A 14,178-nucleotide genomic window follows, 5' to 3' on the forward strand; every position below is an offset into this window, starting at 1 on the left:
TCTAACTGACACACAGTTGCTGGAAAACATTATTTTAATTTAAAACACATTTCATTTTAAATCCAACACACTGTCCAGTCAAATAACCAAGGGCTTACAGTAGTCTTCTTCTTTAAATAGACTCATTATCTGAAGTGAAGACCAACAGAAATACTGTATACAAGTATAACATAAATTCCTCAATATAACATCTTAAGTATTTTTTATTATTTTGTACATATATTTATTTTACTGCAACTGTGTTATCCAAAAGTTTTCCGTAGATAACAAGTATGTTTCAAAAATGATATTTTGAGATTTGTCATTATGGTACACTTTAGGAATTCTTAAAAATTAAACTCTTTTCAAACACGACTGAACAATTTTTAGTTATAAAAGTGGCACTTCTTTATAAGAATATTAATGAAACAGAACAGATCAAAGCAGTAATAATATTCATTACTCAAATTTACAAAAATATTATTATACAATTCTGACTAGTACTGGCATTGCATAGCAAATATAATGCCTGAAAAAAACCTAATTAAGACAAAGTAGGACAACAATAATTATAATAAACAATGGTTACAGACATCAAACACAATTGAAAAAACAGACACAGCAAGTTTAGCCTTGTTTCAGCAGTATACTGTTGCATTCACCATATACAGTGTTTCCAATAAATTTTATAATTTAATTGTTCATGGTAAGACAAAAAATAACTAAAGAAAGGGGTAGTACACCCACACGTACACACATTCCAGTTCAAGACACTATGCTACATATTTATTACATAATTTAACACGCTTCCCCAAAACCATTTTTCATGGTTTCTGACCCCCTAGTGTCTGAAAGGGAAAACAAATATGCAGATATAATTTTCTATATTACAAATCTAAACCAGATAAGAAAAAGGACAAAATCTGCAGTAATGGCAACACAGTCTCCAAACAGGATGCATCTTTCTAATACTGTACACTGTCATTAAATGTATAAATAACATTTTAACTTTGCCTTTGTAATGGGAAGTCAGCTTTCAAGAGACAGAAAGCTACCACATGTCTCAACAAACTCCCCATCTGTTAACAGGGCCAAAGAGTTTCCTGTCTATAGTTGGCTTCCAGACCCTCAGAAATACATTGTTTATACAAAGCAAAGAGAACTTCAGGTAATTCTACTCTTATCTACACTGCAGGCAGACCACACACAGTTGGCTGAAGAAAATACATTTACTTAGGTGAAGAAGAAATCAATCAAATACTGCATAAATACATAAATACATTATATACTGTCAATCCAAAGACTAAAACAGTTCTGCAGTTATGTTAACAAGATGGTAATGAAATGAATGTTCCACAAATGTTAGAGCCATAATAGTGTTGATCATGGATTCATTTCAAATATAAGAAAATATACCACTATATATACTCATACTCTATGTATGTATGTATATTTTGATATATATATATATATATACACACACGTATGAAAAAAGTAAATAAATACAGTATGCATATTCTCTTACAAATTAACACAAACTATAGCAGATAAAGTGCAAAATAGTTTTCCAACATTATTTAAGGCTTTTTTTTTAATATTACAGTACTTTTATCAGATGTTCAGTAAGAGAGTAACATAATAATCATATACCCAGGATAATGGTAACGTCACACAAGTACAAAGCAAGTGACATACCTTGCTCAGAGCAGACATTCAGCTTTACTCATTAAACACAGTTTTGTGAACTCAAAGCCCTCACATTCTGCGGAACCTCTTGGGAATAGAGCTAGCAGATATTATATTTAAGTCTTTCCCCAGATGTAAAAAAAACAACAGTATAGCAGTCATCAACTGAGTTTCCAAAAAGGTTTTGCTGTAAAAGTGCAGGTAATACATACAAGTTGGCTTTCCCAGAAAAGTAAATATATTTTGCAACACATTAAAGTTAGTAGTTTATGATATAGCTGATACGAAATTTGAGACTATTAGACAAACACAATCAATATTTCACATTGTTAAAACTAAAATAATTGTATCTTATATAAAACTGTAAACGTGATAACATGATGCAATGTAGCTTGGAAACTGCTTAGTTACATCACCAAAACAGTGTATTCCCCAGAACTTTTTCTTTTTAACCTGAATGATATTATAACACTCCAGCTGTTTAATTATACTGCACCAAGAAATACATTCTATAGCCTTAAAAAAAGATAACTATATAACAGAAACTAATAATCATCAGAGTGTAATTATTTTAACTTTCCTAGTATAAACATGGTTGGTCCTGTATAATTTACCATTGTGCAATGTGTCTGGCATGCAGTATCGGTTCTAGACAGTTGGAACACATATATTCTTACTGTAAGTGTTAAAGGCTATACTGATCAAGGGCAAAAGAAAAAGAAAAAATGCTGTAAAAAAAAATCCATAAAATAGACTTTACTGTGTTCACAGAGTATCTCCGGTGCAAAAGTCAAATATTGTATACACCAGTAATGTGCTTTAAAAAATAATATCTATCCATCTATCTATCTATCTATCTATCTATCTATCAATCTATCTATCTATCAAAATGTTCATCTTTAATATAATCCTGTATTTCTGTATTCTAAAATGACAGGCACAAATGCTGGTACCCTGTACCCTTTATGTTTTAAAATCATATATTCAAAGTAGCCTTTAGAACTTGAGTGGCATATGTATTAAATATGTACTTGTAATGATTTTGTAGTATTTTTAAGCATAGCAATGATATTCCTATTCTGTAAATTTAAAATAGCTGAGAACCAAACATTGGATTGTTTGTATTTTATGTATGTCATGGAGAATAAAGCGCAATTACCAGCTTCAAACTTCTGTAATGATTGCAATTTTATGTTCTTTTACATACTGTCCTCTGTTGTACCCCGTTGTTCACATTGTCTGAAAAAAACAAAAGCTCAAGGTACAAAATGAACTGTAGGCTCCTTCCTATCAGCCTGTGCCGATGGAACCGTGGGATTGGCTGGAAGGAGTTGTCATGTGTCTGCCTGTCTACACTTGCTGTGCAGAACATCCTCTCACCTGTACAGCAGGCACAGACAGGCAGTCACATAACAACCCAGCCTGAGTGACTACCAGCCAATGGCGGCCCAGCCCTGGAAAATCTATAGCAACCACATCACGAGTTACAGTACCACAGCATCAGCTGCAACTACAACATCACAAGAAATGATTTCATTCTGTCGACTGCAAAACAATATGTACTTAACATTTTTATTAGTTCTAATGCCTTTCCTATATGGTCTCATGAGATCAAGTTGGAAAGTGTAGGCATAATGAGGCCGACTCCACAATAAAAACACATTTTTTGATGTTGTTGCACTGCTTTCTTAGATATTATTGTCCTGGCTGTAATATAACGCATACTTTTCTAGATGAATCCAATGGTGAAGAAATAAACTAAAATTAATTGTTATGTAGGTGAAGAAATGACAATTCTAAAAGGTAAAGGTGATCAGATCTCATACTTGGGCAAGAATGCTGTTCTCACCAACAACAACAGACTGCACATGTTTTGGTCGGAGTCAAAATAAATTATGGTCATCATTATATATACAATAATGAGATACTGATTAAATGTTTTATACGTTAAAATAATAGTAGCAGATCCCAATATCCATGTTTTGGCAAATATAATGACACTCGTTACCAGGCCGTCAAAATGACGGGACATAACAGTGATGTCAGCGTCGGCGGCTGTGCGCACCCTAATAGAGCAAAACTTGAATTGCTCTGTCAGGTGCCATGTAGTGGCCACCGGCGCGCAAAACACTTGAATTGCCCCCATAGAGGTGAGGAGCAGTGTGAGCCTTTATTATGTAGGATTTGCCGTATTATTTTAAAGCTGAAAATGACAGTCCCATAACATTTAATTATTGTTTAAATATGAATTATTAGGATGAAATATATAAATAAGGGCACATTGTGCCCCTTCAGCTACAAAAACGTAAGTGCAGTGAACTAACCTTTAACCAAAACCAGTGGCCATCATCAAAACCTTTAATTTAATACCAGACATCAGCATAATTAAGTGCAGTCTGCGACAGTGTCATTTGCAAACAATAAAGCCATATTTAAAGTCTCTTATCAGTTCATACTAGGTGGGTACTTCAGTCTAAATGAATGAGTGAGCGTGTGCGGGAGTGAATGAATGAGCGTGTGCGGGAGTGAGTGAATGAATGAACATGATTCAATTAAAATGATACAGCAGTGATTGTAAATCCCCACAGGTATTTCATTTCAATACTAAAAAATACTTAAATAAATATTCAAATATTCAATTGTCAACATGAAGTAATGTTCTGCAACATATATATATATATATATATATATATATATATATATATATCTATCCAGCAGAGAATAGGTTAACATATGAAAGCAAGCTAAAGCAGGCGGAGGGCCTCCCTAATTGGGCTCATTCCAGTGGTGAGGGCTATGAGCGACAGCTAAAGGATAACAGAGCCTTTATTTTCATGGCTCGTTGGGGGCCCTCTGTTTGCAGAAAGGGTAACAACGCTACACACCAGATGGTCTAATTTTCAAATTCCAACTGGAAAACTCACGACATCATGTAAATGTATTCCAGATTAATGCAGACATTTATTTTTTCTATTAATACAAAAACAAAACATAGCGCAGAGAATGGGGACCGATAATCCGTGTGGCCTTTAGAAATTAGAAAGGAATTTTCTATCAAATCCAGTTTGGCCAGGAATACTAAATAGATTATTTTAGGCCTTTTAAGTATAGTCAATAAAATAATGAGCTTTGTTCCACAACTTGATTTTGCATAATACATGTTTAGAGAGGAAAAGCCTTACTCTTCTGCTAGAAGTACTTGATAGGTGTCAGGATTCCGGCGACAGTATATTGTGCGCTGGGATCCCGACCGCTGTGATCGTAACGGTATCCCATTACCACATAACAATTTATTATGTTGCATGCAAATTAAAAAACACACAAACATTCTACATAAAGCCGCCCCCAGCATGTTATTCAAGATGCGGCTTAGGGGGAACTGCTACTGTCATCTATGCACATAAGTATTACAGATCCTGCACATGTGCAGACCGCCTGAGATCGGAGCTGAAAACCATTGGGTTTGCATACATCTCTGAATTTGGTCCAACATGTATTATCATTACCAGCTTCATATGGAAATATTTAATGCAATAACCTTTACAGTAAGCAAATATCTGCTCCAATTTATAATAAATGCAACTGTTCTATGAATCTCGAGATAACTATTGAAAATATTGCACGGCAAGCGATTACTTAAAGCTCATGCATCTCTCTGTATAAAAGGTATCCTAATTAAAAGTATTTCGTGATCTATATTCAAGATATCTTCCAGATATTTATAGCAGAATGAATTGAGAATCAGACATCTAAATTAATACATTTCTGCCGAGAAACTCAACGACCATCATCATGTCAGACAAACAACTAGTCGACACAATAGTACTGGGTGCTTTCTAATGTTTATTGGTTGCCAGAACATTAGTCCATGACTTTTAAAAGTCCCACTATCAGGTCTCTGGGGAATAAGAAAATAATTTCGAATGGAAATGGACAACTTCCTCTTTCATTAACAAAGATTGCACACATATCACACTAAATAAAAGGTCAAGGCACTGCAAGGCTAAAAATACAAAAAATACAACTAGTTGCTGTTTCTGTGAACTACATTTTCTAGATCAAATCTTTTTTGGTTGAGATAAGGTTTTTATACTGAAATTGCAGTGTCCATTACTCATATGTTTGTTAATGCAATAAGGGTCACTTAATATTTAAAACTTTAATGGAAAAATTCTCCATATTCCCCCCAGAAAGAATAATAACACCCCTTCACAGATCAGACATAACATTAAAACCACTGACAGGTGGGGTGAATAACTGATTATCTAATTACAATGGCAACTCTCAAGTGGTGGGATATATATAGCAGCAAGTGAAAACTCAGTTCTTGAAGTTGATATGTTGGAAGCATGAAAAATGGACAGGCGTAAGAATCTGAGCAACTATGACAACGGCCAAATTGTGATGGCTACACGACTGTTTGAGAGCATCTCCAAACCAGCAGGTCTTCTGGAGAGCTCGTGCTACGCCGTGTTTAGTACCTGCCAAAAGAGGTCCAAGGAATGACAACCCGTGAACCAGTGACATGGTCATGGGCGGCCAAGGCTAACTGATGCGCTGGAGAGCCAAGCTTAAGCTGTTGCAGCTTAAATTTCTGAAAAAGATAATGCTGTCTATGATAGAAAATTGTCAGAACACATAGTGCATCGCAACTTGCTGCGTATGCTAAACCCTGTCAAATGCCGCAAGGGCATACAATGAGCATGCCTATTGTGAGGCTCAGAATTGGACCATGTAGCAATGGAAGAATGTGGCCGGGTCTGATGAATCATGTTTTCTTTTAGATCCTGTTGTCAGCTAGGTGTGTGTGTATCAATTACCTAGGGGAGAGATAGTACCAGGATGCACTATGGGAAGATGGCCAGCCCTTGGAGGTAGTGTATATGTTCTGCTGGGAACATTCCTGTGGATGTTACTTTGACACTCATCACCTACCTAATCATTATTGCTGACCAAGTACACCCCTTCATGACAATGGTAATTCCTGATGGCAGGTGTCTCTTTCAGCAGGATAATGTGCCCTGCCACACTGCAAACATTGTTCAGCAGTGGTTTGCGGAACATGACAGAGTTTAAGGTGATGACTTGGCCTCCTTTGGAGTCCATGCCCAGGTGGGTCACAACTGTTTTGGAGGTACAAGTGGAACTACACAATATTAAGTAGATTGCTTTAAAGTTATCTGATGGGTGTATGTTTGTGGGTATTTCATTTCAGAGATATCCTTTGAGATCACATTTTCCATGGTAAGTATTTTATGTGCAGAAATTACTTATGTTATACAATCCTATAAAATATTTATCATATTTTACATTAAACTATATACTTCACTTGCAATTCCAATATGAAATCTTGATAGATGAGTGTTTAGTGTAGTTTACGAGTGTAAGCGCTGCAGACATGTAGTTCCAACATGTCCTTTCTGATTAATCTGTCATGCAAGGGTAATTCCTTCTAATTTTAAAAGGTGCTGAAAACACCATGTTGCCATGTGAATAAATATATATATATATATATATATATATTCACACACTATATGGTTTCAAGTATTCGGGCACCTGACCATTACACCAAAAGGTACTGTAATGACATTGTATTCAAAATATATACTTTAATATGAAGTAGCCTCCCCCCTTTCCACTCCCCTTTGCAGGTATAACAGCTCCCACTCTTCTTGGAAGGCTTTCCACAAGATTTTGGAGTGTTTCGGTGGGAATTTGTGCACATTCATTCTGTAGAACATTTATGAGGTCAGGCACTGATGTTGAATGAGTAGGCTTGGTTTGCAATCTCAATTCCAGTTTATCCCAAAGGTGCTCGATGGGGTTGAGGTCAGGGCTCTGCACGGGCCAGTCAAGTTCTTCCACACTGACTGCATCAAACCATGGGGTCTATTTACCAAGCCTTGCATGGAGATAAAGTGGACGGAGATAAAGTGCCAGCCAATCAGCTCTTGACTGCCATGTTACAGACTCGGTTTAAAAAATGACAGCAGCTGATTGGCTGGTATTTTATCTCTGTCCACTTTATCTCCATCCAAGGCTTAGTAAATAGACCCCAATGTCTTTATAGTTCTTGCTTTGTGCACTGGGGCACAGTTGGAATAGAAAGTGGCCTTCCTTACTCCACCAGACTTCACAGTTGGTATAATGCAATCAGACAAGTAATGGCATCTGTAAATATAATGTTTCATGCGCTTTGTGTTACTAAAGCTGCTCAGATAAAATAATGGATATTGATAAAACAATAATGAGCGCTTGGAAAAATGTAAAGCTATGTGGCACCTGTAAAAAAAGATTTTTTGTTAGCATATGTTTACAGCTCTTTTTGAGAGCTTTGTTTGCGGTATGGCACAGTCCATGAGAGATCTAACTTTCCCTACCTCACGCTCAGTCCACGGGATTCCTCAGCCTGATGGTATAAGTAGCTGTCCGTGGCTTGAATGTTCTTCTCCACCGCTGCGTCCAGCGGAGAGGCGGAGTGTGGCGGGGTTTGGCGGGTGACGTCACTCGGCGGCGTCCGATCTCTCCGGCGGCAGAATGTCCTTGTAATACCGCTATCCACCCTCTACGCGTTTCGTGCTGTTTCTAGCACTTTATCAAGGTTGGATATGTGGTTAAAATGGGTGCTTTTTATACCTAAAACTTTATTAGTCAATTAAAACGGAAAACATGTCAGGTGGATAGCGGTATTACAAGGACATTCGGCCGCCAAAGAGATCGGACGCCGCCGAGTGACGTCACCCGCCAAACCCCGCCACACTCCGCCTCTCCGCTAGACGCAGCGGTGGAGGAGAAGAACATTCAAGCCACGGACAGCTACTTATACCATCAGGCTGAGGAATCCCGTGGACTGAGAGTGAGGTAGGGAAAGTTAGATCTCTCATGGACTGTGCCATACCGCAAACAAAGCTCTCAAAAAGAGCTGTAAACATATGCTAACAAAAAATCTTTTTTACAGGTGCCACATAGCTTTACATTTTTCCAAGCGCTCATTATTGTTTTATCAAGTAATGGCATCTGCCAAACCCAGACTCACCCATCTGACTGCTAAACAGAGAAGCATGGTTCATCACTCCACATAAAATATTTCCACTGCTTCACAGACCAGTGTCGGTGTACTTTACACAATCCCATCCGACGCTTGGCATTGGAATTGGTGATGTGAGGCTTGCATGCAGCTGCTCGGCCGTGGAAACCCATTCCATTAAGCTTCCACCACACAGTTTTTGTGCTTACATTAATGCCAGTGGAAGTTCAGAACTCTTCAGCTATGGAATCAGCACAGCGTTGGCAACTTTATGCACCATGCGTCGTAGCAGTCGTAGACCCTGCGCTATGATTTTACGTGGTCTTCCGCTTTGTGGCTGAGTTGCTGTTGTTCCTTAATGCTTCCACTTTGTAATAATATCACTTACAGTTGACCGTGGAATACCCAGCAGGGATGAAATTTCACTAACTGTCTTATTACAGAGGTGGCATCCTATCACAGTACCACGCTTGAAGTCACTGAGCTCTTCAGAACGACCCATTTGTATCACACATGTTTGCAAATGGAGACTGCATGGATAGGTGCTTGATGCTATACACCTGTGGCAACAGGTCTGATTGAAACACCTGAATTCAACAATTAACAGGTGAAGACAAATATTTTTGTCCATATAGTGTTTTTAGCATAGGGTTTTCTGTATAGAGACTGCTGCAATTGCTGTTCTATATTTTGGGATATTTTATCCTTTGAGGGCACCGCGTGTAGCCGATAACATGGAAGAAATTAAATTTTTTATTAACTGATCCTAGATAAGTAAAATATTTTGCACAAAATACATAATGTGAGCCTATGATAAATAGTTGTACTGTATAAAAAACATAAAGTGTATATAGGAATATTAATGGTAGCTTAAAATATGTAAAACTGCAAGAAATAGTGAGCGGGGTTAATCAAATGTTTGCACTATTCTCTATTTGGCCTTCTACCAATATAAATGTAAGCCGGAAACTCAACTGTCATTATTATTAATGGTGAATCTACTGTTTTTAAAGAGGACATTTTTGGAAAAGATTTAATAGAACACATGATTTGAAACATGAAACATCTTTTGGTATTTGTGAGAACACCTGCTATGCATATATATATATATATATATATATATACATAATATATTGCATGGCACATGAGAGATGGACTTCCCTCTTAGGACGGGATTCAAATCTTTTATTACCCCCGATCTCCCGTCTAAAGTGACGGGAGATCGCGGGGCGATATTCTATGGCCCCCCGTTATCGCGCCCATAAGAGATGGGTTTAGCCGCGTAAAGCAGCTAAACCCGACTAAACACATGGGCGCGATCATGAAAAGTCCCGCTTTGACGTCCAAACGGGTCACTTTTCACGCATTTCAGCTCACCAGCTCATAAATTAAGAAAAAAGTCCAGAAGCAGAACATTGTGTCTCTCTTGGAGAGGGTCATGTTGGGAGGTATGGATATACAGCCATCATTGAGTTAATATAATCAAAGTTGTCTTGACTGCAGCACATGCAGGGTAAGGGTCTTGCGGAATAGAGCTATGGTTTGTGAATGGGAGAAGAAAGGTTAATCTAAAATATTTTTCCACTATTACAATCTCTATCAGGCAGCCACAGAAACCAGGCATGGAAAAGATAATGGAATGTCCACGTGTCTGTCTGGATGCAACACATGCAATTGCAAACAATCAAATCACTGCTAAAGTAGTTTTAGTTTAGCCTGAGCTAATTATTTCTTAAGGAAGTTGCTAGCAGAGTAGTACATGCATACGGTTTGAAAGCCCAATTCAAACTAGATGAATTGACAAGTCCAGTTAGCCATATGAACCAATCACAGTACAAAATGTGCGGAGTCCTCCAAATCTGCTCTTCATGGCATCAGATTCTTCCCTTTATACATAATACACAGGTAGTAATAATGCTGTGAGATATCTCCCATACTTCCACTGTTTAATTAGTTAACTGACAATTTTTTCCCCAAAAAAACGCTCAGAAATTGATGTTGTTTTTTTTAAATGAGTAAATTAGGAGAAGAACATGTATTTCAACGTATCCAAAATGATTTTAGTAAAAAAATTTTTTTTTTAGATTTGTAATAAAAAAAAGCAGTTTTTCAAACCATCGGAACATTGGGAAATCGAAAACATTGCGACCATCTCAAATTTCAGTTTAATAGCCCAGACAGCTACCAGGTACACAGGGGAGGCTTGGAGGGTTAATTTATACTTCCTTAGTGGCTGCTATTGTCTGCAGCTACTGGATGAGGGAGGGGTCTTGCCGTGCTGACTGATCAGCAGTGATCGGCAGCATGGCAAACACTGGGGGAGGGTGCAGAGAGGCAGAGGGATCTTCCGGTCCCCCTGACAGTAATAGCCACAGGAAGTTTTTCTGCCCTGCAGCTGCAAACACTGTGTATCTGACTGGTCGCATCCTGTGCGACTGGGTCACATAAAGCAATTGCTAGTATGGTCGCATCTGATGCATCCATGCTAGGCAAGTGGTAAAATCTAATGCATGTACAGTATCTATTCTACAGTTTGACTTTAAAGGATATAAATACGGAAAATAAATGTAACTATGTTTTTAGAGTATAGCACTGCGGGGGATCTTCAATCACCCGCAATCATTGATCGCGGGTAATTGTCTTGCCGGAAGCTACTCAGTTTACCCCGATAAGCCGGTGTGAGGCGCGCCTTATCATGGATTTTGTTCTACCTGCCTCAGGCAGGCAAAGCAAAATTCCCCAAAACAGCCCACTGTTTCTTCCGAAACCACACAGGTTTCACTGAACCTGTGTGTTTACGGGTGAAAAGTATATGGTGACCTAATTGGATACGCTGGGGGGGGGGGGGGGGGGGGAATCGAAGAATCATCTGGAAAAATTACCAAAAATTTCAGTTTTTCACTCCTGATGCTTATTCACAAGTGATTGAATACCCCTTTGTGTATTTATCCTAAATAGTACATAAAGGTATATCTGATTTCCCACAAAGTTGTTTGGGGTCTTCAAGCACAATAATGCTCCATATTGTGGCTGTCCTGGTAGGGGCAAAGGGGGAAATATAGCTGTAGAAGTAGACTGAAATAGGATATGATAGCATTAACTATTATACGGTATGTGGACCAGATTATGAAAATTATACAGCATGTCAATCCAGGCAAAGGGAAAGAAAGAGAAAAGCTATAGATACACTAGCAATGGTTATTTATGTATATTATCATTTGGATTAAAAAAAAAACAGAAGCAAAAAAGTGCCGCACACAAAAAGATTTATCACAAATCCAACAAGGAGGCATAGGAAAACAATATCTCAACAAAACTTTAAGTTTCACATAAAAAGTATATACAGTATTGTAAAGCAAGCATCATTCGCAATGGGTAAAAAAAGTGTATTTATCACAGCAGCGTGGAATAGCGCATAATAAGCAGAGGTAATGCCCGACGGCCGCTTCGGTGTTCCCTTATTTAGATTCCAACACACCAAAAATATTTTTTTTAAGAAAAACCATCCTCCCATCTAGCAGAACCACAGGCTTCCCTGCACACCTTTAGTTATTCAGACCTGGTACACTTGTATTACATCTAGCGACCAGGCTACAGAAGCTGAGAAATGTGAAAATAAGCAGAGCTTACTCCAGTTTAGGGACATACCTCAATGTACAAGCCACTAAATGCTGTGGATCATTTAATCAAGTGTGTTCTGAAACTGGCACAAGCCCAACATATTGCACCACAAACTAAATATAATTCAGAGAATATATGGAACTACTAGGGCCAGTCTAGAAAGGGTTTGTTCCCAAAAACTGAAAGGAGACAACAGTAACTACATATGCCATAAGTCCTCAAACAGTATCAAATGCCTTCTCCTCAAACATAATGAACTCCAGAAAAATGTCACCAGGTTACCTGCGTATCCGCTTACTCATGTTCACCTGATTGTACTTACCTCATCATCTTTATACCAGGATAGGCTTTCTGCTGTAAGAATAAACCAATAGTCCTTGGATCCTCCTTTCATGATACTGATATTGCTTATAGTCAGCCAGCCCTTCCGTATCACCTGCACAGAAGTGGCAACAGAGACATGTTAGTCTTATTTCTCATTTTTTGTATCATTTTTATGACAACAAGATATTTACAGTATATATCAATAGAGAATTTGCAGATTTCAACAGTCACATCATCCTATTTGATTCATTGTATTTTTTTATCATTTTAACTTAAGATTGACCATAGGGCTAACAAATTAAAACAACTAGATACATTTAAATGTCATGACTATTTTACACTACTAGGTAAAAGTTAGCACAGATGGTTAGCATTACTGCCTCCCAGCACTAAGGTTGTTTAATTCCTGATCATGGCACATTTGTGTGGAGTTTGTATGTTCGTATTTGTGTTTGCATGGGTTTCCTCTATGTGCTCTGCTTTATTCCCACAACATACTGGTACAGATGGATGATCTTACATGCGATCACAATAAGATGGCCATGGTAAGGATGTCTGCGAGCGGGAGCATGCGTAAGCATGCTACCACGACCCATTCACTTATAGCGGCTAGGAAGCAGGAGCGACTAGCCATAGCTCGGCGATGATAATCTCATACGCGATGCATGTGCATGTAAGATCAGCGAGGACACATCTGTAAGTTAATTGGCTTTGGACAGGAAAAATAAATCCTAATGTGCAAGTTCCCCTGGGGCAGAGACTGATGTGAATGACTGAAGGGTTACCTGCTGTAAGTGGAATATGTGTGTGCTAGAAAATAACTGCTTTTACCTAATTAGGGGGACATTTACTAAGCAGTGATAAAAGTGGAGAAGTGAGCCAGTGGAGAAGTTGCCCATGGCAACCAATCAGCTGCTCTGTATACTTTTAAAGTATGCAAATTATAAATGTTACGTCAATGCTGATTGGTTGCCATGGGCAGCTTCTTCACTGGTTCACTTCTCCACTTTTATCACTGCTTAGTACATCCCCCTAAATCTATTGCTGTAGTCTATATTCACTCTGGTTTTGGTTTGCTCTGGTCCAGATCATCACAGTAAGCACAATGGGGGTAATTCCGAGTTGATCGCAGCCGGATTTTTGTTAGCAGTTGGGCAAAACCATGTGCACTGCAGGGGAGGCAGATATAACATGTGCAGAGAGAGATAGATTTGGGTGTGGTGAGTTAAAACTGCAATCTAAATTGCAGTGTAAAAGTAAAGCAGCCAGTATTTACCCTGCACAGAAACAAAATAACCCACCCAAATCTAACTCTCTCTGCAAATGTTATATCTGCCCCCCTGCAGTGCACATGGTTTTGCCCAACTGCTAAAAAATTTCCTGCTGCGATCAACTTGGAATTACCCCCAATATTCTATTCCAGGGGTGGCCAACCAGTCAGAAACAAAGAGCCAAACATTTTGTTAGGCATGTCAAAGAGCCGACATCAAGCCACAGGCGCACATGCAAAAATGGGGTGTGGCCTTGTGCCTGCTAGGCCA

General features: G+C 38.4%; 1 protein-coding gene across 3 annotated transcripts in view; it reads right to left on the reverse strand.

The window, feature by feature from the left end:
• DNM3 (dynamin 3) overlaps positions 1-14,178 on the reverse strand; it is a 952,228-nt gene that overhangs the window by 539,529 nt on the left and 398,521 nt on the right. For all 3 annotated transcript variants that reach the window (XM_063939984.1, XM_063939983.1, XM_063939985.1), the window contains exon 14: positions 12,636-12,749. In XM_063939984.1, the coding sequence (XP_063796054.1) occupies positions 12,636-12,749 (114 nt within the window). The remainder of the gene's footprint in view (positions 1-12,635; positions 12,750-14,178) is intronic.

Source organism: Pseudophryne corroboree, chromosome 9 (assembly GCF_028390025.1).
Source record: "Pseudophryne corroboree isolate aPseCor3 chromosome 9, aPseCor3.hap2, whole genome shotgun sequence".
Taxonomy (NCBI): Eukaryota; Metazoa; Chordata; class Amphibia; order Anura; family Myobatrachidae; genus Pseudophryne; species Pseudophryne corroboree.